Genomic DNA, 21,737 nt, shown 5'->3' on the forward strand with positions numbered 1-21,737 from the left:
TTGTGGACCACAGCCTTAGAAGTTTGGAATCCCTGTAGCTTATTTTAAATAAGTTTTTTTATTTTCAGGTATTTGATCACATTTAAGATAGGTAGTTGAATCTCTCCAAATATAGACCTGTTGTAGATGTACATTGCACAATGTCAGTATTTGCAAATTATACCAATATTCAAGTTAGAATGAGATATTTAGAAAAGAAGGGGTGGTGCAAAGGATTTTTATAAGGTGAGTGATTGGAATTAGGATTAGTAGATGGAATTCAGTATCATTCAGTGTGAAGGGGGTGTTTTAATTCTCTGAATGAAAATACGTTTGGTGCTGCAAAAGATGGTGTTAACAGTACAGGTTTATGGTCTATCAGATTGATAAAGCCTATAGAACTCTAGGTTTAATTAGGGATAAAATATGAATACCAGGAGTTACTGGCAATTGTAATAAATAGAACCGCTTAGAGAAGTTTGGGTAACAAATTGATAGGAGCTTAGATATTTCTATGCTGTAGAGGTGGAAGGTTTGGTTTAAAGGTAACAGCTGGGAACATGTCAATAAGGTTAGGCAATTCAGAATTGCATCACTCATGTACTTCATTTATTTCCCTAAATTATTATCTCTTTCTCAAGACCATTAGGTCCTCTCATTCTGAAGCCACCTACCTATGCCGAGCCTTTTATAAGACATTAGTCAGTCTGCACAGAATATTGTCAACAGTTTTGGGCCCCACATCTCAGAAAGGACATATTGTCATTGGAGAGAGTCCAGAGGTGGTACACAAGGATGATTCTGGGAATGAAGGGGTTGACATATAAGGAGTGTGTGGCAGCTTTGGGCCTGTACTCAGAAGAATTTAGAAGAATGTGGGAGGATCTCATTGAAACCTACCGAATATTGAAAGGGCTAGATAGGGTGGATGTGGAGAGGATGTTTCCTTTGGTGGGGGTATCCAGAACTAGAGGACATAGCCTCAAAATTGAGGGGTGACCTTTTAGAACAAAGGGAAGGAGGAATTCTTTTTTTAGTCAGAGAGTAGTAAATCTGTGGAATGCTCTGCACAGACTGCAGTAGAGGACCAGTCCATGCCTATATTTAAGGCAGAAGTTAATCATTTCCTGATGGGTCAGGGTATCAGAGGGCATCAGAGCAAGAAGGCAAGTGTATGGGTTTGAGTGGGATCCAGGATCAGCCATGATGAAATGGTGGAGCAGACTTGATGGGCTGAATGGCCTAATTCTGCTCCTACGTCTTATGGTGTGAGGTGTTATTGCTGGTAGCCGATTAGGACATCTTTGGGATATAGATTGCCCATGGGAAAACATTCAAGGATGACAAAATAAGAATCAAACTAGGGTTTGTGAGCCAGCAACAACCGTCTTGTCAAAGTGCCACCATAAGATCATAATTGATTTGTGCCATAGCTGTTTGTGATTCAGTGCATTTTTTTTTAAACAAAATTCAGTCTTGAACTCTCCTTTTACCTACCTTGTTGTAAATTGGCTGGAATTTGTTCAGAAATCTTGTCAGTTCTAAACTGAGCTACCAGGATGCCTTGACTGAAGTGCCATGAAGTTTGGTGTCCCTGTCTGCATCTGGGAGACTAGAACTTCTCAGCCACGCTGCACTGGGTTTTTCAGAGCTGGATTGTGATGTTGAGCCACACAGCCGTTATGTGGGTGGGGCTTATTCCGCCTCAGCCACATTAGATCCACAATGGAGTTTCTCCCCACTTACAGTTGGTGAGACATTAAACTATAAGTTGACACTGGTGAATTCAGAAGAGAGAGGTTCCTATTTGTCACATGTCAGTAGCTTATCTCTGGCATCAAGTTTGGGGCTGGGTTGAGCGAGGGAGCCCCTCAGTTACTTTAGTAGTGTACCACCCTGGGGGACCACATGAGTGGGAACAGTCCTAACGGATTTGAGGAATGTAATAAAACATTGCCTAATGCATTGACTGTGAATGTGAGAATGAAAAGGCATTGTATGGTTTATTCTTGTAACTGTTTTATTATGAATAAAAGTGAATTTCAGTATATAAAAATATCAAGTTCTGACCCACTGTATCATGCACATATTATCTAATTATTTTTATGATGAATAATCCACTGTATTCCAAGAAAGCAGGAGAGAATATATGTGGCAGAAACAGACAATTTAGCCCACCCTCTCCATCACAACATTTTGAGATCAAGGAGCTCAAGAGACAGAATACCATTATATCTCCATCTTCCCCCAGCAATCTCCATAATCTCCAAATGTTCCTTATCTTGTGCAGCCTTGTCTACCTCTTCCATTGGCAGCACTCTACAGACTTCTTGGTGTGGCAATGATGCAACAGCTGCAATATCTATGCTCGCTGTAGAATGAGAAGAATGAGCAGGGATCTCATTGAAACCTACCAATTATTGAAAGGCAAAGATAAAGTGGACATGGAAGGAATGTTCCCTAGAGCAGGAGAGTCTGGGACCAGAGGGCACAGCCTCAGAATACAAGGGTGTTCCTTTAGAAGAGAGGGGAAGAGGAATTTCTTTAGCCAGAGGGTGGTGAATCTGTGAAATTTGTTGCTACAGATCAGAATCAGGTTTAATATCACCGGCATATGTCATGAAATTTGTTGTCTTTGTAGCAGCAGCACAATGCAATACATAAAAATAGAGAAAAATGTGAATTGCAATAAGTGTATATATATTACATAGTTAAATAAGTAGTGTAAAAATATTTTTTTTTTAAATCGTAGTGAGGTAGTTTTAAATGTCCATTCAGAAATTGGATGGCAGAGGGGAAAAGCTGTTCCTGAATTCCTGAATCGTTGAGTGTGTGTCTTCAGACTCCTGTACTTCCCTCCTGATGGTAGCAATGAGAACCGGGCATGTCTTGGGTGATGGGTGCTGTCTTTCTGAGGCATCACTCCTTGAAGATGTCTTGGATACCATGGAGGCTGGTGCCCATGACGGAGCTGATGGGTACACTTAAAGAGGGGGTTGTTAGGTTCTTGATTAGTAAGGGTGTCAAAGGTTACAGGGAAAAGGTTGGAGAATGGGGTTGAGAGGGATAATAACATGATGGAATGGTGGAGTGGATTCAATGGATGAAATGAGCAATTTCTGCTCCTATGTCTTGGACTTATGGCTTTGTGCAGCTCCTGATGGTAGGCTTACTGATTATATTTTAGCCATGAATCTGTGCTGAAGAAATGGTGACATATTTTTGCAAATTCAGTTTTGGCAGATTGTAGATGGTACTACATACACATTTAGCACAAGAAAGCATGATCGACTCACAGTATTTGTCATCTTTTTACTAAGTTTTTTTTTCAAAATATTAAAGGTTAATTTTAGGATGTTCATCAGTTTTCTCTTTTCTTTTGGAAAAAAGTTAGAGAAACTGATCTTGTTTACTTTTGTCTGTTAATGATATATTGCTGTTCTGATATAAATATCTTTTTTCACACTTCTTGTCCCTTCTATGTATAAACTTTTGAAATCATTGACTCCATTAACCTCCCACCTCCATTTCCAAGACAACTTAAGCGTTGATGTTTATCTGATTGTGCTTGTGTGAACCACTTTGAATGCTTTTCTATGTTAAAGTAAGTTGCTGTACAAATAAAAATTCTTTGCAAATACAAATTTTATAAAAGGACAACGTTATTGTACTGCCAAATAATGTGCTTTTTTGTTCAGCTTCAGTTGGGGGGTGTGGATAGTTTGATAGATGCCATTGTTCCCACATTTTGGCTGACTTCTATGGTATTAATTCTAACTTTAGATATGTTCTAATCATGGAAAAATTGTTCTAGCAACTCCAGCTTTATTTTAGCAATAAATAATGACTGAGGTGTGAATGCCAAGATTATATAATTGAAGAATGATGGAAAATGTTGCAGTGTTCAAAAGTTTGCATTTTTTTCCCCCTTTTGCCTGTCTGGCTTTCATCCTCTCTGCCTCTGCTCTTGATGTAATTAATATTTGATGGACAGCAGTCATCCTCAGTCCCTTGCTAAACACTTCCATTCTCCTTCTGCCCACAAGTTGAGGCAAAGCTTTGATCTATTTTTCAATGTGATATAAAATACTAGTCTTTTATCAGTTGTGCTCATTGTGGGGCTACCTAATTTACGGAACTGTTCAGTTGATTTCAGTATTGGTTTTTGGTTTATTATTGTCATTGGTTACTATACCGAGATGCAGTGTATACAGATCAAATCATTACACAGTGCATTAAGCTAGAACAAGGTAAAACAAAAGCAATTAGTGTCCATTTTCAATCACAGAAAGCTCTGTTTCATGGAGGATCAGATTCGAGAGGACGACTAATCATGAAATTGATGATGAATTGTTCCATTTACCCTTGGAAAAGGAAATACCTGAAAAGAGGAAACTCCTTTTGACGTAATACAAATTAAAGGTGCCCCTATTAGAGCACAGATGATCCAAAGGGAAACCAGAAAAGACCCCACACTGTCTCAGGTCTACCAGGTCACCTAAAATAGCTGGAATGTGAATCAGAAATCCCAGTTTCCCCATTTTTACAAATGCCGGGATGAACTTGCCCTTGACAGAGTTACCTAACATGGGGATTGAGGGTTTTACCATCCAAGCTAGAGTTAAAATGCGGGAGGAGCTACGTACTAGTCATCTAGGTGTGGTCAAAAGGAAAATGCTAGCTCAAAGCTTTGGTGGTCTGGGTCAGATCACCAGTTTGAGCAGCTTGCCATGCACTGTTCAGGATGCCAACACATCCAAAAGATGCCAAGAGCACTTTGTGGAGAAGAAAGGAGAAAAAGGGTATCTCGAACTGTTAGAACCATTTCCTGAAGTCCCAGAGCTGGCTCCTAAGAAGAAGGCCTTAGAACCTGAGATGATTTCACAGTCACGCCTCATCTGCCAAGCTCCCCCCCACCCCCCAACACACCAGTCAGGAAAGACATTATCCCATAAGAGTAAGAAAACCTGAAATCCTGCACAGTGATTAAATCTTTGACGCCTCAATGGGAATATTTAAAATTTACTATGTTGTGGATGTCCATATAGAGGTTGTATTATATACTATACTGTATATGTGTATGTAAATTGAGATACATTCTATACCAAGTTGGAGTTTATAGCTAAGCAGGGAGGAATGTTGTGAATTTAATATTTGATTAATATTGTAAATATATTGTTTGTAAGCCATATTTAAGTTTGCTGACGACTCCATTGTTGTTGGTAAAATCAAACGTGGTGAGGGATCAGTATATAGGAGGAAAACTGGATATTTGGCTGAGTGGTGCAGCCAGCAACAGTCTGTTACTCAATGTCAGCAAGACCAAGGAGCTGATTATTGACTTCAGGAGAAGGAAACAAGAGGTCCTTGAGCCAGTCCTCATCAAGGGATCAGAGGTGAAGAGTGTTAGCAACTTTAAATTCCTTACCGCTGTTATTTCAGAGGACCTATCCTGGGCCCAGCATGTAAGTGCAATTATGAATAAGCAGCTTGCAAAGGGTTGGCATGACATCTGAAACTTTGACAAACTTCTATAGATGTGTGGTAGAATGTATATTGATTGGCTGCATTACAGCCTGGTATGGAAACTCCAATGCCCTTGAATGGAAAATCCTTCAAAAAATAGTGGATATGGTCTAGTCTGTCATGAGTAAAGGCCTCCCCACCATTCAGACTTGGAGGTGCTAGAAATGGCTGGGAGTGAAAATGAAATGATTTCATTATTTGAACAAGTTAGCAACTATGAAGAATCAGAAGTTACCTTCAAGCATCTTGAATGTTACAATGAAAATGAAGATTTGGAGACTGCAGTTGTCAAAAGGCAGTCCATTATCTGCACTGAGTTTGTTGATTTGCAGTCAATCAAAAAGGAAGTACAGGGCACCAAACTCTGGATGAATTCCTCCTTCGATAACTATTTGGAACTAATACGCAGCTTTATAGTATTGATAGTGTTCTAATTTGTTCAGTATTTCATTTAAATACCCAATTTGTTACTCAGTTAAATGGTAGTTTGCCTTTTTTAAAATGCCTCTTTATAACTATTTCCATAAAACTTTGGCTAATTGGAGCAGCCACTTAATTGGGCCAAAATGTACTTGCCTCAATGTGTCTCAGTTAACCGGAATCCACTGTATAGGTGTTGATCACTTCTGTGATTTTTTTTTAGGAGGATAAATTCGCACATGAATCAAAAATTCTTAAGTTACAAAGTACAAATTATGGGGAGAACGTATCATTCTAATTAGAAAATTGTAATCTACTGAAGTAAAAAATCCTTTAAGAATGATGAGACTTTACAGCTTTCATTTGAAAGTTGGTAATTGGAGAATCATTCCTAGATTGGAACTATATCTATTGTTTTTTTTTTAATAATTTTTTATTGCATTTTTAAATGATTACAAAGTATGAAAAAACAATGTATATAACCCATACCCCCTCCCCTTAACCCCTCCCCCCTAACTGCCCCATAGAAAAAAAAAGAAAGAAAGAAAGAATGCCTGGTGGTTGGAAGATCTCCACATGCTTAAATGGTCTATAGTCAGATGACTACTATTGCTGTATTAATTGGTATTTACTGTATAGTCAGTATTATAACAATATTAATACCAGTATTAATATTTAGCAGTATTTAAAGACAAAAGACTGCTTCTGTCTTTGGAGAATGTAGATCTTAACAGAGGATGAAGGAATCTGAGAAGTAAGAATTTGTATTGTGCAAGATTTAGTATGCAAGAAATTGTCTACTTTTGCTTGACTCAAGTGGTTTTTATGATAGTATGGGTGAAGTGAGTTTATGTGGATTAGATAAATGTTCCAAATGAAATATGCTTGGATTTATTGTTGGGTTAAAATACTTGAACTGGCTTAATTATGCAGGTGAACTGTAAATAAAAATCTCTCTGTGGATTTGCAGAGAGTTAAGATGAACAGTTGCTAGCATGAAGCTCTGGCTGTAAAATTAAGTCTACTATAACTGTTTCGTCTTTGGAGAATGTAAATCTTGATAAATGGTGAAGGAATCTGGAGGAGAAATAGCTAACCACACTTTAGAGATTATTCTAAGATCTATTGCACCCCCGAGACTTGCCAATGGCTATAAGAGCTAAAACTGGAACATCAAGTAACATTCCTAATATGGGTCATTTTTGTTACAGCTAGCTCAGTTAAACCCATGCTGGAAAATATTTTTGAATTACTTGGTATGATTCCTGGAAAAAGTCTCAACAATGGAATGTTTGTGGGTGGGGGGGGGGAAGAAGGCACTTAGTATTGGAACTCATACATTGCTAAAATTTGGATGTCTATGTTTCCTCTAAAGAAAAATGATTATGTGCTTAAAATGCACTGAAGTTCGGGTGCAGGCCAATTGGACGAGGCAGATTAATAGTTTGGCATGGATGAGATGGACCAAAGAGCGGGTTTCTGTGCAGTAGTCTTCTCTCACATTATCGATTGTGTGAATAATATTATTTCAAAGGCATTTTACAGAGAATAAAGGAGTGCACCAGTCTAAGGATCAATGCTCTGGTCTCTCTGCTGTGCATGGCAGAATCCTGCAGAGCCTTTAAGATGTGAGAGTGGCCTTGTGAATATGGAGCTTTCTAACCAAGACTGAAATAGGCAATGAGACAGATTTTTCTGGCTCTTGCAACTAATTCCCTTTGTGTGTTCCCTGAAGCAAATCCCAGATGTGTAGTGTTATGAAACTGATACTTTCCAACTGATATGGGAGGCACTGTAGCGTAGCGGGTAGCGTAACACTATTCCAGCACCAGCAATCCAGGTTCAATTCCCACCGTCATCTGTAGGTAGTTTGTGCTTTTTCCCCATGACTGCATGGTTTCCAGCTGCAGCCCAAAGACGTACAGGGTAGAGTTAGTAAGCTGTGGACATGAGATGTTGGTGCCAGAGCAAGGGGACGCTTGTGGGCTGCCCCCAGCACTCTTCAGACTATGTTGGTTGATGATGCAATTCACTGTATGTAAAAAGTATTACCTCCCCCAGAAGTTTTCATGTTTTATTGTTTTATGTTGAATCATAGTGGATTTAATTATTTAATTTGGCTTTTTTAAAATTACTGATCAACATAAAAAGACTCGTGTCTAAGTGAAAACAGATCTCTACAAGGTGATCTGAATTAGTTACAATCATATGATACAAAGAATTGATTGCATAAGTATTCACCATCTTCAAGTCAGGATTTTGTACTTTTGGCCGCAATTACAGCTTTGAGTCTGTGTGGATATGTCTCTATCAACTTTGCAAATCTGGACTCTGCAATTTTCCTCATTCTTCTTTACAACTGCTCAAGCTCTTTCAGACTGCATGGGGATTATGAGTGAACTTTTCAAGTCCAGCCACAAATTCTCAATTGGATTGAAGTCTGAACTCTGACTCGGCCACTCCAGGACATTAACTTTGTTGATTTTAGGCCATTCCTGTGCAGCTTTGGCTGTATGCTTAGTGTCATTGTCTTGGTGGAAAACAAATCTTCTCCAAAGTCGCAGTTCTCTTGCAGGCTGCTTCAGGTTTTCCTGCAGGATTTCCCTGTTTACCCTGTACCTTCGCAAGCCTTCCCAGGCCTGCTGCAGTGAAGCATTCCCACAGCATAATGCAGCCACTGCTGCGCTTCGTGGTAGGGATGGTGTTTTTTTGATGATGTGCAGTTTTCGGCTTATGGCAAACATCACGTTTCGTCTGATAGCCAAGAAGTTCAATTTTGGTTTCATCAGACCATAGAACCTTCTTCCAGCTGACTTCAGAGTCTCCCACATACCTTCTGGCAAACTCTAGCTGAGATTTCATGTGAGTTTTTTTCAATTGTCACTTTCTCATAAAGCTGCAACTGGTGAAGCACCCAGGCAACAGTTGTTGTATGCACAGTCTCTCCCATCTCAGCTACTGAAGTTCCTAACTCCTCCAGAGTTGTGATAGATGTCTTGGTGGCCTCCCTCTCTAGTCTCCTTCTTGCACGGTCACTCAGTTTTTGAGGATGGCCTGCCCTAGGCTATATTCTTCCCGTTTCTTGATGATTGACTTAACTGTACTCCAAGGGAAATTCAGTGACTTGAAAATTTTCTAGTATCCATCTACTGACTTGTGCTTTTCAATAACCTTTTCATGGAGTTGTTGGTGTGTTCTTTGTCTTCCTGGTGTAGTTTTTGCCGGGATACTGACTCACCAGCTGTTGGACCTTCCAGATACAGGTATATTTTCACTACAATCAATTAAAACACCTTGACTGCACACAGATCTCCATTTAACTAATTATGTGACTTCTAAAACCAATTGGCTGCAGCAGTGATGATTTGGTGTGTCATATTAAAGGGAGTAAATACTTATGCAATCAATTATTTTGTGTTTCATATTTTTAACTAATTTTGATCACCTTGTAAAGATTTGTTTTCACTTTGACACAAAAGTCTGTTTTTTTGATCGGTGTAAAAAAAAGGCCAAATTTAATCTACTATGATTCAAATTTGTATAACATGAAAACTTCCAAGGGGGACTGAATATAGGCACTGTATATATGACAAATACAGCTAATCTTTAAGTACTGGTTGTCATTAGATTCCACATCATTATAAACAAACTATATTGTTAAAATGTTCCCACCAGGCAGAATAAGGCAGGTAATTTGCATCTTTATCTTAATTTTCTGAAACGGTTGACTATTTTAGTACACTATTTTTCAGACTCCAAGGAAGTTCAGAAAGTAAGTTGCATATCTGGAGACTTTTTCTGGAAATACAGCGCTAGCTTAGCAATGTCATGTTAGGAATTGGCCATCTGAGCTAAAACTCTGCATCTCTCTTTGATGGACAGGATAGAGTATTTTCAACTGATGTTTTTGTTTCAGAACTTGTTGAATCCTGGAGTTAATTCTTTTAATTAGAACTCTGTGTGGTAAAGTTTAGTGGTAAACAGCCATTAACCTCAGTCTAGACAAAAATTATGGCTTAACTTTCAGTTACCTGTGTAACACTCAGACATTAGCCATTTAATCTGTTTCATGATCTATCATGAAACATCAGGCTTAATCCTGTCCTGATCCATTCACCAAATTTCTTATAAAAGATAAATGGCAATTTGACTCCATTGACATGGGCTAATTTTGAATCTAATTCCCAAAGTAAACTTGCCAAGAACTTACTTCATGCACTACCAAGTATTTGGACGTTGTAATGAATTTTCAGGAAGCTGTATTGTAAAATTGTTAAGTGGGGGGAGAAAAATGGAAGTGAAACAAACTTAACATTTGCATGTAAGTAAGGAACAGCCATTTGGACAATAAATCTGGAGATATTAAACACTGAGAGGTATCGCAAAGCACTCTTGTTTAATATCCTGCAAATCAGTATGCTGTGTTATGTCTTAACAAGAGGGGTCTTTTTAATCATCTGTCTGCTGTCATTTGACTGAAAATAGGAATTAGTTCTTTATTCTGATGCCTCCTAATTCTCTTTTCTAAGATCCGAAACTGACAAAACAGAACGAAACCAGTCTTAATCTTTAATTTCACTAAGGCAATTGCGTTATTACATTTAATGTCTTGAATATTTTATGAGAGATGGGAAAGGGTATTTCTTGAAACTATGACTTGGAGGTAACGATTTTCTGAGCTAGGTCTCTTCAGGTTCAGTGTTTGAAATCAGACTACATTCCACTTTAGATTCAGTATTTCTATTCATAATGTGCATCTGCTGGAGCTTCCTTTGTTTCTCTTTTAGAATTAACGTAAAATATTCAACTCAGAAATGAGTTGGGACAGTGTAACTTTATTTCCAGAGACCCAGCGCACTTTATGTAATTGCATTTTATAAGATATTATGAATTTTGTTGTTGTTTATATCTGCCGCATGTGGATGTAGCAATGCTTCAGATCTTCTTGTTTGTAAACCCCATACTGTTATCAGTAAAATTAATCATTGAGCCTGGCTCTGTCGCTTATCCTTGTCCTTTACTGCGGTTCCCCTGTTAAGATTAGTCTAACCATTTACACACAATCTTGCCATTTTGGAAATACTTTGCATGCAATCTGTGATTTAATCTGCCATGGTGGGATTGCAGGACCAATTATTTCTTTAACCAGAAACTCGCTATCTAATTTGTGAAATACTTACGCAGTTGTTGACTTCCCCATTCTGGTTGTAGACTCAGGAATGGCTTCTTCCCCTCAACCGTCAGATTTCTGAACAGTCCGTGAACCCGTGAATATCATCTCACACATAAGTAATAAATTAAGTAAGTACTGCAAAAAGAGAGCAAAACAAAAGCAAGCTCATGTTCATGGGTTCATTATCCATTCACAAATCTGATGGTGGAGGGGGAAAAGCTGTTCCTGAAACGTTGCTGGTGTATCTTCAGGCTCCTGTACCACCTCCTTGATGGTAGCAATGAGGAGAGGGCATGTCCAGGGTAATGAGGCTCCTTAATGATGGATGCTGCCTTTTTGAGGCATCCCTTTCGAAGGTGTCCTTGATGCTGGGGAGGCTAGTGCCCATGATGGAGTAGGCTGAGTTTATAATTTTCTGCAGCTTTTTTCAATCCTGCGCGGTGGCCCCTCCATTCAAACGGTGATGCAACCAGTTAGAATGCTCTCCACGTTTCATCTGTAGAAATTTGGTAGCCTTTGATGACATACCAAGCCTCCTCAAAATCCTAATGAAATATAGCAGCTCTTGTGCCTTTGTAGCTGCACTAATATGTTGGATTCAGGATAGGTCTTCAGAGATGTTGACACCCAGGAACTTGAAACTGCTCATCCTTTCCACTGCTGATCCCTCGATGAACACTGGTGTGTGTTCCCTTGACTTCTTCCTGAAGTCCACAATCTATTCCTTGGTCTTATTGACATGGAGTGCCAGGTTGTTGCTGTGACACCACTCAACCAGCTGATCTATCTTGCAGCACACACAAAATGCTGGTGGAACACAGCAGGTCAGGCAGCATCTATAGGAAGAAGCACTGTGGACGTTTTGGGCTGAGACCCTTCGTCAGGGCTAACTACCTTCATCTAGTCCTGACGAAGGGTCTCGGGCTGAAACGCCGACAGTGCTTCTCCCTATAGATGCTGCCTGGCCTGCTGTGTTCCACCAGCATTTTGTGTGTGTTGTTTGAATTTCCAGCATCTACAGATTTCCTCGTGTTTGATCGATCTTGCTCCTGTACGCCTCTTCGTTACCATCTGAAATTATGCCAACAATCTAATTGTGTCATCAGCAAATTTATAGATGGTGTTTCAGCTGTACCTAGCCACACAGTTGTGGGTATAGAGAGAGTAGAGCAATGGGCTAAGAAGGCATCCTTGAGGTGTGCCAGTGTTGATGGCCAGTGAAGAGATGTTATTTCTGATCAGATTGTGGTCTCGCAGTGAGGAAGTCAAGGATCCAGTTGCAGAGGAAGGTACAGACACCCAGGATTTGGAGTTTGCACTAAGAGTATGATTGTGTTGAATGCTAGCTGTCATCAATAAACAGCAGCCTGTTGTCCAGGTGTTCCAAGACCAAGTGGAGAGCCAGTGCGATTACATCTGTTGCAGACCTATTGTCGCAATAGGCAAATTGCAGCAGGTCCTGGTCCTTGCTGGGTGATAGTCGTTGAGGCAGCTCACCCTGCTCTTCTTGGGCATTGGTATAATTGTCGTCCGTTTGAAGCAGGTGGGAACCTTCGACTGAAGCAGTGAAAGTTTGAAGATGTCATTGAACATGCCTGCCAGTTAGTTGGCACGTTTCCAGAGCTTTACCAGTTCCATCATCAGTGCCTGACACCTTGCAATGGTTCATCCTCTTGAAAGATATTCTGACATCGGCCTCCACGACAGAGATCGCAGGGTCACCAGATGCTGCAGGAATTCACACAAGGGTAGTTTTATGCACACAAGAGTGCATAAAAATCATTGAGCTCATCTAGGAGTGAAGTATCACAGCTAGTGACGATGTTAGGTTTCGTTTTGTAGAAGTAATGGCCTGCAAACCCTGCCAGAGCTGACTTGCACCCGATTCCTATGTAGCTTTAATCAGAATTGTATTTTCACTCTTACCTTCCATGGTTGTACCCTGAGTGCCATAGAGTTAGCCTTCCGCAGACTATGAATCCCCTGGTTGATCCATGGCTTTTGATTTGGGTATATCCGTTATATTCTGTAAGATCATCCACACAGATCTTAATGAAGTTGGTGACAACTGTGGTGTATTCGTTCGGAGTCCATATAACCATATCAAAGTAAAATTTTCCATGATTGGAGGACAAAATTCACATGTTGCGTACAACTCAACCTGAATAAATACTGCATGAAACTTTGCCTAGGCTTCTGTTATGGGAGGTGAAGGACCTGGGGTGTGCTTATGTTCCCTTTAAGTCCATTTGTTGAAATTAACTGAAAGCTTCAAGTTTCCTGTATCTATATCTGTGGTGCCTAAGACTTTTGCACAGTACTGTAGTAATTTTGTGTATTGCACTGTACAGCTGCCACAAAAAATAACAAATTTCATGATGTGAGTGATGATAAACCTGATTTATTTATTTATACGGCCTGTATAAAAGTCTTATACAGCACTGAATAGATATCTATCTTATTCTATCAACTAATGAATTTAATCATATAACAATTACAGCATGGAAACAGGCCATCTCAGCCCTTTTATTCTGTGCCGAATGCTTACTCTCACCTAGTCCCACCGACCTGCACTCAGCCCATAACCCTCCATTCCTTTCCAGTCCATATACTTATCCAATTTTACTTTAAATGACAATATTGAACCTGCTCTCTGTACTCTCTCTATTTTGTTGACAACTTTCCTATAATTCGGTGACCAAAACTGTACACAATACGCCAAATTTGACCTTACCAATGCCTTGTACAATTTCAACATTACATCCCAACTCCTAAACTCAATGCTCTGATTTATAAAGGCCAGCATACCAAAAGCTTTCTTCACCACCCTTTCCACATGAGATTCCACCTTCAGGGAACTATGCACCATTATTCCTAGATCACTCTGTTCTACTATGTTCTTCAGTGCCCTGCCATTTACCATGTATGTCCTATTTTGATTATTCCTACCAAAATGTAGCACCTCACACTTATCAGCATTAAATTCCCATCTGCCATCTTTCAGCCCACTCTTCTAACTGATCTAAATCTCTCTGCAAGCTTTGAAAACCTACTTCATTATCCACAATGCCACCTACCGTAGTATCATCTGCATACTTACTAATCCAATTTATCACCCCATCATCCAGATCATTAATGTATATGACAAAAAAATTGGACCCAGTGCAGATCCCCGAGGCACACCACTAGTCACCGGCCTCCAACCTGGCAAACAGTTATCCACCACTACTCTCTGGCATCTCCTATCCAGCCACTGTTGAATCCATTTTACTACTTCGATACTAATACCTAACGATTGAACCTTCCTAACTAACCTTCCGTTTAATGGAATTTAATGCCAGGAGCATCAGAGTAGGTTCCACATTGTGTTATTTTAATTGCTGTATTTATGAAATATTTCATAGTGCATTCATTTTGTTATAGTGATACACTTCTCATTAATGCAAGTATCTAATCAGCCAATCATATCGCAACAACGATGCATAAAAGCAGGCAGATGTGGTCAGTTGTTGTACAGATCAAATATCAGAATGAGGGAGAAAGTGACTTTGACCATGTTGGTGCTAGACAGGGTGGTTTGAGCGTCTCAGAAGCTGATGACCGCCTGGAATTTTCACGAACAGCAGTCTCTGGAGTTCATAGGGAAAGGTGTGAAAAAACAAAAGAAAAATGATTGAGTGGCACTTCTGTGGACAAAAATACCTTGTTAATGAGAGAGGTCAGAGGGGAATGGCCAGGCTGGTTCAAGCTGACAGCAAGTGACTGTAATTCAAAAAAAAAGTGCCACAATAGCGGTGTGCAAAAAAGCATCTCTGAATGCTCAACATATTGAACCTTGAAGTGGATGGGCTACAGCTGCAGGAGACCACAAAGATGCACTGAATGGCCACTTTAATAGGTACAGGGATTACCTAATAAAGTGACCAGAGCATGTATTTCATTTTGTTGTGATGATATAATTGAAACTCTGTGACAAACCAATTAGCTTTTACTGGAAACCCTGTTATTTTGTTAGTGTAGGTGGATATGGTTAGTATAAACAAGTTACAAATTTCCAGATTTGTCATAACCAGGGAGTTTTTAAACACAGTGTAACTATAAGTTTACTCTTCCTCCTCAAGCAGCTTAAACCCTTGACTTGTTCTCATTTGACACTTGTTACTTTGGTCAGCCAACAGACATTAATAGAAACCTTGTTACTTTTTGGTTGGAAACTCTAGGCTGCATAGTTTCTAATGGCTGAAGAATCCAACGGGTTTATATGCAATGGGCTTCCACCGTCACCTGATGAAAATGAGTTGCCTTCTGGCTTCCCACAAAATATCTGCGATGATGTGCCGGAGGAGAAGTACCTGTGCAGTTTCTGTAAAAATGTCCTGAAGAAGGCATACCAAACATTGTGTGGCCATCGATATTGCTGGGCGTGTGTCGAGTGGATTATCAAGTAAGTAATTCAAACCTTCAGTTACAATTTTTATACTTTATGTACTTGACTAAAAGTAATTGCACAGAAAATGTAGAAGAATATCTTTTGTTAGCTAGCCAATTATTTGCTTAAAATAGACTTATAAAAAGATTTGTTTCAACAGTCTAGTTATTACATTGGTATTGTGGTATCAGTTATTTTATAAATTGACAGATTGAGAAGGTACGCACACAAAATACTTGACTGAGCAGTATCTATGGAGATGAATAAAGAATCAATGTTTCTCCCCTCCCCTTTCTCTCTTTTTCCATTCCCCATTCTGGCTCTCCTCTTCTCTTCACCTGCCGATCTCCTTCCTCTGGCTGCCCTGCTCCTTCACTTTCTCCTTAATCCACACTCCTCTCCTATCACATTCTTTCTTGTTCAGCCCTGTAGTTCATCCATGAATCAGCTCCTAGCTTCTTACTTTATTTCTCTTTCTCCACCACCCACCTTTCCCCCTCACCAGGTCTCATCTATCACCTTCCAGCTTGTACTCCTCCTCTTCCCCTCCCCCCACCATCTTCTTCTGGCTTCTTCCCCCCTCCTCATCAGTCCTGATGAAGGGTCTTGCCCGAAAACATTGACTCTTCTCACCATAGTTGCTGCCTGACCTGCTGAGTTCCTCTAGCATTTTGTATGTATTACTCTGGATTTCAAGCATCTGCAGAAGCTCCTATGTTTATAGAGTGAGAAGGAATAAATAAGAACTAATGAATTGTGTATGTATAAAATAATATAAGTGAAATATTTTGTGTGCTACCCCCTAAAAAATTATAAATGTAAATGCAATGCCTTTTGTTGGCTACATCAGAGGTTCCCATTTTGGGTATCATAACCCCTCAAACTGTAACCTTTTAACTATATTAATTTAATTTAATTTGGAAACTCCACTGAAATAAGTGAAATTAAATCATGCAACTATCCCAGCTGTAGGGTTTCTAACAGGTCCTGAGAATCCCCAGAACAGTCCCAAGAACATGAAAGGAGCAGTCCTACATGTCATTGGGGATTTATTGAGGGGATGAGTAGGTGTTGATTTTACTGGAATTCAGCAAGTGAGGCTTTCACTGAGAAAATGTTGGGACCACTTGACCACTCGTGTCATTTCTGAATGTTATATTACTTGTATTAATCAGTTGATTCAGTACTTTGAGATGCTGACGCAAAATTGATGCACTTTCAATAAAACTCATCAGTATGCAAATTAAAATGTTTTGGAAAACGCAAGTTTATTGCTGAAGGGAGATTTCTATATTTTGCATCCTTTCAAGCTGTTTGTAATTCTCTAATTTCCCTTTATAAGCCTGCATTGTTGAAAGGGAAATTGATCAGAGGTAACAATTATAGTGTAACTTTAAATAGCTGGCACTTGTGAAGGAAAAAGAGAAAAAAGATTAGCTTCATTTAAGAAAAATTCTAACATTTAAGAAAAACTTGGACGGGTACATGGATGAGAGGTGCATGGAGAGATATGGTCCAGGTGCAGGTCAGTGGGACTAGGCAGAGAAATGGTTCAGCACCGCCAAGAAGGGCCAAAAGGCCTGTTGCTGCGCTGTAATGTTCGATGGTTCATTTGTCACTTGTACATCGAGCCGTACAGTGAAATGTGTCATTTGGGTCAACGATCGACACAGACTGGGAATTGTGGTGGGGGCAGCCCCCAAGTGTCACTGCACTTGGGGGCTGCCCATAGCACGCCCATAACTTGTTAATTTCTAACCCATACGTCTTTGGCATATATGAGGAAACTCGTGCACCTGGAAGAAACCCACACAGTTGTGTGAAAATCGTGTAAACTCCTTACAGACAGCGGTGGGAATTAAACCCTGATCTTACAACTGGCACTATAAAGCATTACACTAACCGTTATGCTACTGTGCCACTGTTTGGGTTATTCTCATCTTTGCTCGAATGCAGGCTTGTTATAAATATTTACATAGGAATATTTTTCTTTTGTTGAACAGATACAATAAAAGTTCAGTTTGTCAGAAATGTAAGGAAGATGACCCACAGAGTGTAAATGAAGATAGCATTTTGGCTTTGGGAAAGGTATGGAATTTTACTGTAATATCCATTCAAAAACTTGCAATTTAGCAGTTTTGGTACTGACTAAAACAGGGAAAAAATGTAAAACCAGGTAGAATTACTTTTGTGATGTTAAATGTACATTGCCATTTATTAATGATTGGGATGTTTTAAAAAAATTTGATCATTTTTCAGTGTTTGGCATCCTCTGACCTTTATTTCCCCCTACTGTTCCTTTTCCATGCCTCATGATGCATCAGGCAGCATTCCTTGCCATTCCTTTAGCACTTTTGTCTGGTTTTTATAAGGCCGAGTTGCTAGCTTGACAGTCGACCCAGAACAGATGGAAAGTGTGCAAGGGGCCAGCCAGATTCACTTGAGGTCCAGTGTGGATGCCACTTTACCACTAGCCGGATTTTTTCCTCTACAGATATCTAACATTCCAGGCCTAACAAGAAGCCAAAAAAAATCTTACAGAAGTAGTTCAGGGGACAGGGAGCAATTAGTAATTTGAATTCTTAATTCACTTGAATGCCATTTGTTTTTTTAAAAATCATATAACTACTTAGATATATGAAGAATACAGCCTATAATGGTACTGTGAGTCTTTGGAGACTTCTCATGGAAGGAGTGTGAAACAGGCTTTAGTTTAAAGAATTATTCAACAACTTCCCATGTGGGAAATTCTGAAGGTGCAATTATGTGGCAGCAACTTATCAGCTACATCCTGAAAGTCCTTAGATAATGTGTAGATATTAATATTTTAAGCTCTATGAAAACACAGTTCTATCTTTAGTAATTATCCAAGTGTCTCAAAATTCTTAATGTTAATAATTAAATATCACTAATTCCGCATAGTCATCAAAATGTGAATGAAATGACAGGCGATAAGACCTATACATATACCACACATTGGCTTCCAATTAAAAAAAAGATTTCCATTCTCTTCACACTGATATCACAGAACAGTTCTTTGTAAAGACCAAGTACGTTGTGGTAACTTTACTAAGAATTCTTGCACTGCTCAATGCGGGCAGGAAATATATTCATTCAGTCTTTACAGGAAGTTTTTCAAGTTCTCTTCACAAAACAGACGGGTTTAATTTCAATATTTTCAGAGTGGAAACATCCTGTTACCCATTGTTACATGTATAATACACTCTAAATTATAAAAAGGATTTTGAAAGGTACAGGGATTCCCTAAGCTTGCTATTTTCTGTGTTAGCAAGCTGCATTTCTGGGAGTATTTCAAGTCCCCTCAGAAGCATTTAAAAGCTTCACTGCTGATATAAAATTGTGAGGTAACGTCAACAAGCAAAAGGGTGAACTTGCAGTGAACTTTATGCTTGTCCAAAGTTGATTTTGCATACATCAGAACTTTTCCCCAAGCTGCTATTGAAAGCTTCCACTCTTGCAATTATTTAAAAATATATGTTGTTAAAAATTGGATATGCATATATTTGCAGATAATAGATAATAGCTAACAAGTAATCAATTATATTTCTGTAACCCATTTCCAATTGGTATAAATTCACCCATTCACAGATGGTTGATTGCTCCAGTTAATATTGGCCCTGATGAAGGGTCTCAGCCTGAAACATCAAATGTTTATTCTTTTCCATAGATGTTGCCTAACCTGATTTCCTCCAGTGGTTTGTGCAGACCTTCTTGTATTTCCAATTAATATTGTTCATTATTATAAACTCTCTTTCATCTACATTTATTAAGCAGTCTTGTGGTATGCATCACAGAATGCTTTTTATTGGGAAGAAAAAAAAATTGAATTGTCCTGGTTTAAGGAAAGCTTTATACTGTATATAGTATATAGAACATTGATCAGAACTGCACAGAACTAAGGTCTTCGGCTGGTAATGTCTTAGCTATCTAATTATATTAGTAATCAAAAGCCCAACTGAACTAATCCCTTCTGCCTACACATGATGTTCGTATCCTTCCATTTCTTGCACATTAATGAGGATATCAAAGAGACTCTTAAAGACCACTAATGTGTTTGCCTTTACTAGCAGCCTAGGCAGAGCATTCCAGGCACTTCACTGGTTTGTTTTATTTAAAAAAACTTGCCCTGCACAAATTCTTTGAACTTACTCCCCTCCCTCGAATGAAGGAGACTGAGAGGTGATGTGTTAATTGTACGTAATTATGAGAAGCATAGATAGGGTAGAAAGGCAGAGTCTGTTTCCCATTGTAAGGGTCTCTAAAACTAGAGGGCGAGTGTTTAAAGTGAGGGAAGAGATTTAAAGTGCCCATGAAGGGTAAATTTTTCATGCAAAGTGTAGTAGTTGGTTTCTAGACTGACCTGCCCAAAGAGGTAGTGAAGGCAGTACCAATAATGTATCTATGAGCTAACTGGACAGATCTAGAATGGGTAGGGCATAGATGGATAAGGAACCAATGCAGGCAAAAGGGATTATTATAGATAGGTGTGATGATTGGTATGGATTTGGTGAGCCAAAGGGCCTGGTTCTGTACAACTCTGACTCTTCTATGTAAAATTGCTGTCATGGTTTCATTTACTCCTGGAATCTCCTGTGTATATAATTCATGCCATGTAACTTTTACCTACTGAGATCTTGAATTCTGTCATCTTTAGTCATGTTCTTCCAAACAGAAACTCTTTCATTATTTCCCTTAATTTTATCTAAAGTTAAGATGTAAATGTGCAAGTATGCTTTGGGAATAGTTTAAGGAAATGCAGGTAAAAATAATTCTGTTGAAGGTGGCCACATTTTAAATGCTCTTTGTTTGCAAAAGAGTAAATAGTTATTTTCATCAAATGGAATCTTCAGCTGGTTTATATATAAATATTCATAATATGATTTTATATATTTAAGAACTTTTTAGAAGCTATTTATTAATTCATATTTATACTGAGTTAAATACTGTATGTAATTAGTTTTGCTACAATAAGTGTATGGGACACTGGAAAAATGTTGAATATCCCCTTGGGGATGAATAAAGTATCTATCTATTTATCTATCTATGATTGGCTGTTTGAATATGAAAAGCTGTTTTGTTTTACATAAGACCTTTTGCAGAGCTGATTCAGAAGAAAACATTCTAAATATCCATACTCAGTGCTCTCAAACCAGTTTCAGGATGTTTAAAGAATTTTTTTTTATTATTTAAAGATATTTAGTGATGCTGCAGTATCCAAGGAGATCTTAGATTTGAAAGTGCATTGCATCAATCCTGGTTGTACCTGGAAAAGCACAATGAAGAATTATGAGGTGGGTTTTACAAATAGTGAAATTTGAAGTTTAGAAGTTTAATGAAATTGTCAGGTGTCAAATTAAAGCATAATAAGAAGAAAAGAAATTAATATAATGTCCCAAAAGATTGGTGAAGAGCCTCATTGTTTCCTAAGGCCCATAAAACTTAAGAGAAGAATTAAGCCATTCAGTCCATCAGGTCTGTTCCGCCATTCAATCGTGGCTGCTTTATTTTCCCTCTCAAACCCATTTTCCTGCCACTCTCCTACAACCTATGATGCTCTTACTAATCAGAAACTTATCAACCTCCATTCTGAGGCTATGCCCTTTTGTCCTAGACACTCCCAGTAATGGAAACATCCTCCCCACCTTCAGTCCATCTAGACCAGAGGAGGTCAGCAACCTTTTTGCCTCTGTGGGCCGGATCGCGTGTTAATGAGCAGACGGTGGGCCAGATAAATGCCATTGAAAACTTGAAATAGGGGAATTATCCATTTAAATACATCTAGTTATGTTTTACCTCAAATTAATGAATAACATGTTAGTAAATCATTTTGTGCTTAAGGTTGCCTACCCCGATCTAGACCTTTCAATATTCAGTAAGTTTCAATGAGATTCCTCCTTCATTCTTCTAAACTCCAGTGAGTACAGTCCCAGAGCCATCAAATGCTTCTCATATGTTAACCTTTCCCAAGATCAATTTGGTGAACCTCCTCTGGATTCTGTCCAATGCCAGCGCATCCTTTCATAGAAAAGGGGCTCAAAACTACTTACAATGCTCCAAATGCAGTCAAACTAATGCCTTTATAAAGGCTGTAAAATCTTATCATAACATCCAATAACTTTAATCTTCAATGTCCCACTTGCAAGGTTGTCTCCTACCTTCCAGCATCTGCAGTCTCTTGCACCTACAAAT

General features: G+C 38.9%; 1 protein-coding gene across 1 annotated transcript in view; it reads left to right on the top strand.

Annotated features, from left to right (window-relative positions):
* traf1 (TNF receptor-associated factor 1) overlaps positions 1-21,737 on the top strand; it is a 55,873-nt gene that overhangs the window by 5,432 nt on the left and 28,704 nt on the right. Inside the window, exons 2-4 of the mRNA XM_059993818.1 lie at positions 15,319-15,542; positions 17,531-17,615; positions 20,741-20,839. Coding sequence (XP_059849801.1) covers positions 15,334-15,542; positions 17,531-17,615; positions 20,741-20,839 — 393 coding nt within the window. The 5' untranslated portion in view covers positions 15,319-15,333. The remainder of the gene's footprint in view (positions 1-15,318; positions 15,543-17,530; positions 17,616-20,740; positions 20,840-21,737) is intronic.

The sequence above is a fragment of the Hypanus sabinus genome, chromosome 18 (genome assembly GCF_030144855.1).
Source record: "Hypanus sabinus isolate sHypSab1 chromosome 18, sHypSab1.hap1, whole genome shotgun sequence".
In the NCBI taxonomy this organism is placed as follows: domain Eukaryota; kingdom Metazoa; phylum Chordata; class Chondrichthyes; order Myliobatiformes; family Dasyatidae; genus Hypanus; species Hypanus sabinus.